This window comes from Terrapene carolina, unplaced genomic scaffold, assembly GCF_002925995.2.
Source record: "Terrapene carolina triunguis isolate 2854851 unplaced genomic scaffold, T_m_triunguis-2.0 Scaffold836, whole genome shotgun sequence".
NCBI classification, from domain to species: Eukaryota; Metazoa; Chordata; order Testudines; family Emydidae; genus Terrapene; species Terrapene triunguis.
The window spans coordinates 4,202,678-4,204,689 of record NW_020665187.1 but is presented as its reverse complement, the minus strand read 5'-3'; the positions used below and the strand labels follow the sequence as shown (position 1 = coordinate 4,204,689).

Genomic DNA, 2,012 nt, shown 5'->3' with positions numbered 1-2,012 from the left:
CTGGCTCCGGTCCCTCCTTCCTGGAGAGGGGGAACGTGGGACCTTTCCTCTCCCCCTCCTTGTCTGGAAGGCTCCCATCTTTGGGGAGGGGGGGACCCCCCTCTGGTCACTTTCACATTTCCCGGGGACTCCCCCACGTGCTCCCCACGTTGGGGGGGGGGGGGGAGCGGCGTGGCGCAGCAGCACCCGCCCCCCCCCCCCCCCCTCCTCCCGAAATGTTTTATTTAACACGCTGCTGTACCGGAAGAAGAAGCCATATTTCTCCTCTCCAGCCCTGAGCCGCCGCCGGCCCCGGCCACGGCCAGCCCTGCGCCCTAGCCTTCCCGGCGGTGGCTGGGGAGGGGGAGCTTGGCGAGGGGGGGGCGCTGGCCCCCCGGAAGGAGGGGGAGCGCTCCGGGCAGCAGCACCAGCTCCTGTTGCGCGCAGAGCCGCGGCTTTGGAGAGACAATACCCGCGGCGCAGGGCGAGCCCAGCCGGGGCGCGGAGAGGGGGGCGCGGGGCTGGGCGCCCGGCCGCCGGCGGGGGCAGGATGCGGCTCCTCCGGGCCGCGCGGGTCGGCGGCTGAGCGCCTGCCGGGAGGAGCGGAGATGCCCGGAGCCCTGCAGACAAAGGAGCCGGCGCCCCGAGGGGAGGAGGCGGAGAGGGGCGCAGCCTCCCGGGTTTAAGCCCCTTTGGGGCCGCCGCTGGATTCGCCGCTCACCATGCCCCGGGGGAGGCAGCAGGACGCGGGCTGCGGAGGGGCCCAGGCACCCACCGAACCGGCCTGGCCTTAGGAGAGCGACCGGGGCCGCCCCCCTTCCCTGCCCCTGTCTCCCTCCTCCTCCATCACTAGCTGCCCCCCGTGCGCTCCCCAGCGCCTGCGCCCCCGGAGATGTGTCCCCCAGGCGGTGCTGGCGCCTCTCCCCCTTGTTGGCCCCTCGAGGCCCCCTCCTCCTCCTCCCCTTCTCCCGATGCGGCGGGCGCCGCGCAGGGCCAGAGCTAAGCGCCCCCCCCGCCCCGTGCGCCCCTCGCCCCGTGCGCCCCTCGCCCCTGCCCCAGCTCCCCGAGGCGCTGCCGCCGCTGGGCCCGTGGTAAATGATGTTCAAGTACCGGATCCGCATGTTCTTCAACGAGCTGAAGCTGCTGGTGCTGATGCGGCGGGGCCGCCCGGAGCCCGAGCCCGGAGCCGGGGGGAGCCGGGCCCTGGGGGGCAGCGGCTGCGGCTGGCCCCCCTTCGCCGACTGCTCGGCCCGGCAGGACGATGAGGCCGAGTACTACGGGGGGGTGGCCGAGCCCCGGCCCCGCAGCCTGGCCTTGGAGGAGAAGGAGCCCCGGCCGCCGCCCCCCGGCCAGCAGCCCGGCCAGCAGCCCGGAGCCGGGGGGGCCCTGGACACCGTGTCTCTCAGCAGCAGCCTGGACAGCGGCATGAGGACCCCGCAGTGCCGGATCTGCTTCCAGGGGCCCGAGCAGGTCAGTCGGCGCCTCGCTGGGGTACGGGTTAGCGGGGTTACTAGGGGTGAGGAGTACCGGGGGCTTACCGGGGTTACTAGGGGTGAGGGGTGCCAGGGGGTTACTAGGGGTGAGGGGTGCCAGGGGGTTACTAGGGGTGCCAGGGCGTTACCGGGGTTAGTAGGGGTGAGGGCTGCCAGGGGGTTACTAGGGGTGCCAGGGGGTTACTGGGTTTATTAGGGGTGAGGGGTGCCAGAGGGTTACTAGGAGTGCCAGGGGGTTACCGGGGTTATTAGGGGTGAGGGGTGCCAGGGGGTTACTAGGAGTGCCAGGGGGTTACCGGGGTTACTAGGGGTGAGGGATTCAAGGGAGTTACTAGAGGTGAGGTGCCAGGGGGTTACTAGGATGAGGGTTGCTGGAGTTTACCAGGATTATGATGGGTGTCAGGGGGTTACTAGGGGTGAGGGTTGCTGGAGTTTACCAGGATTATGAGGGGTGTCAGGGAGTTACTAGGGGTGAGGGTTGCCGGGGGTTACCGGGATTACTAGGGGTGAGGGGTGTAAGAGGGTTACTAGGGGTGAGGG

General features: G+C 70.7%; 1 protein-coding gene across 1 annotated transcript in view; it reads left to right on the top strand.

Moving 5' to 3' along the window:
• The first annotated feature begins 1,049 nt into the window (after nt 1-1,049).
• MARCHF9 (membrane associated ring-CH-type finger 9) overlaps nt 1,050-2,012 on the top strand; it is a 16,143-nt gene continuing 15,180 nt past the window's right edge. Inside the window, exon 1 of the mRNA XM_026660755.2 lies at nt 1,050-1,449. Within this exon, the coding sequence (XP_026516540.1) occupies nt 1,075-1,449 (375 nt within the window). The 5' untranslated portion in view covers nt 1,050-1,074. The remainder of the gene's footprint in view (nt 1,450-2,012) is intronic.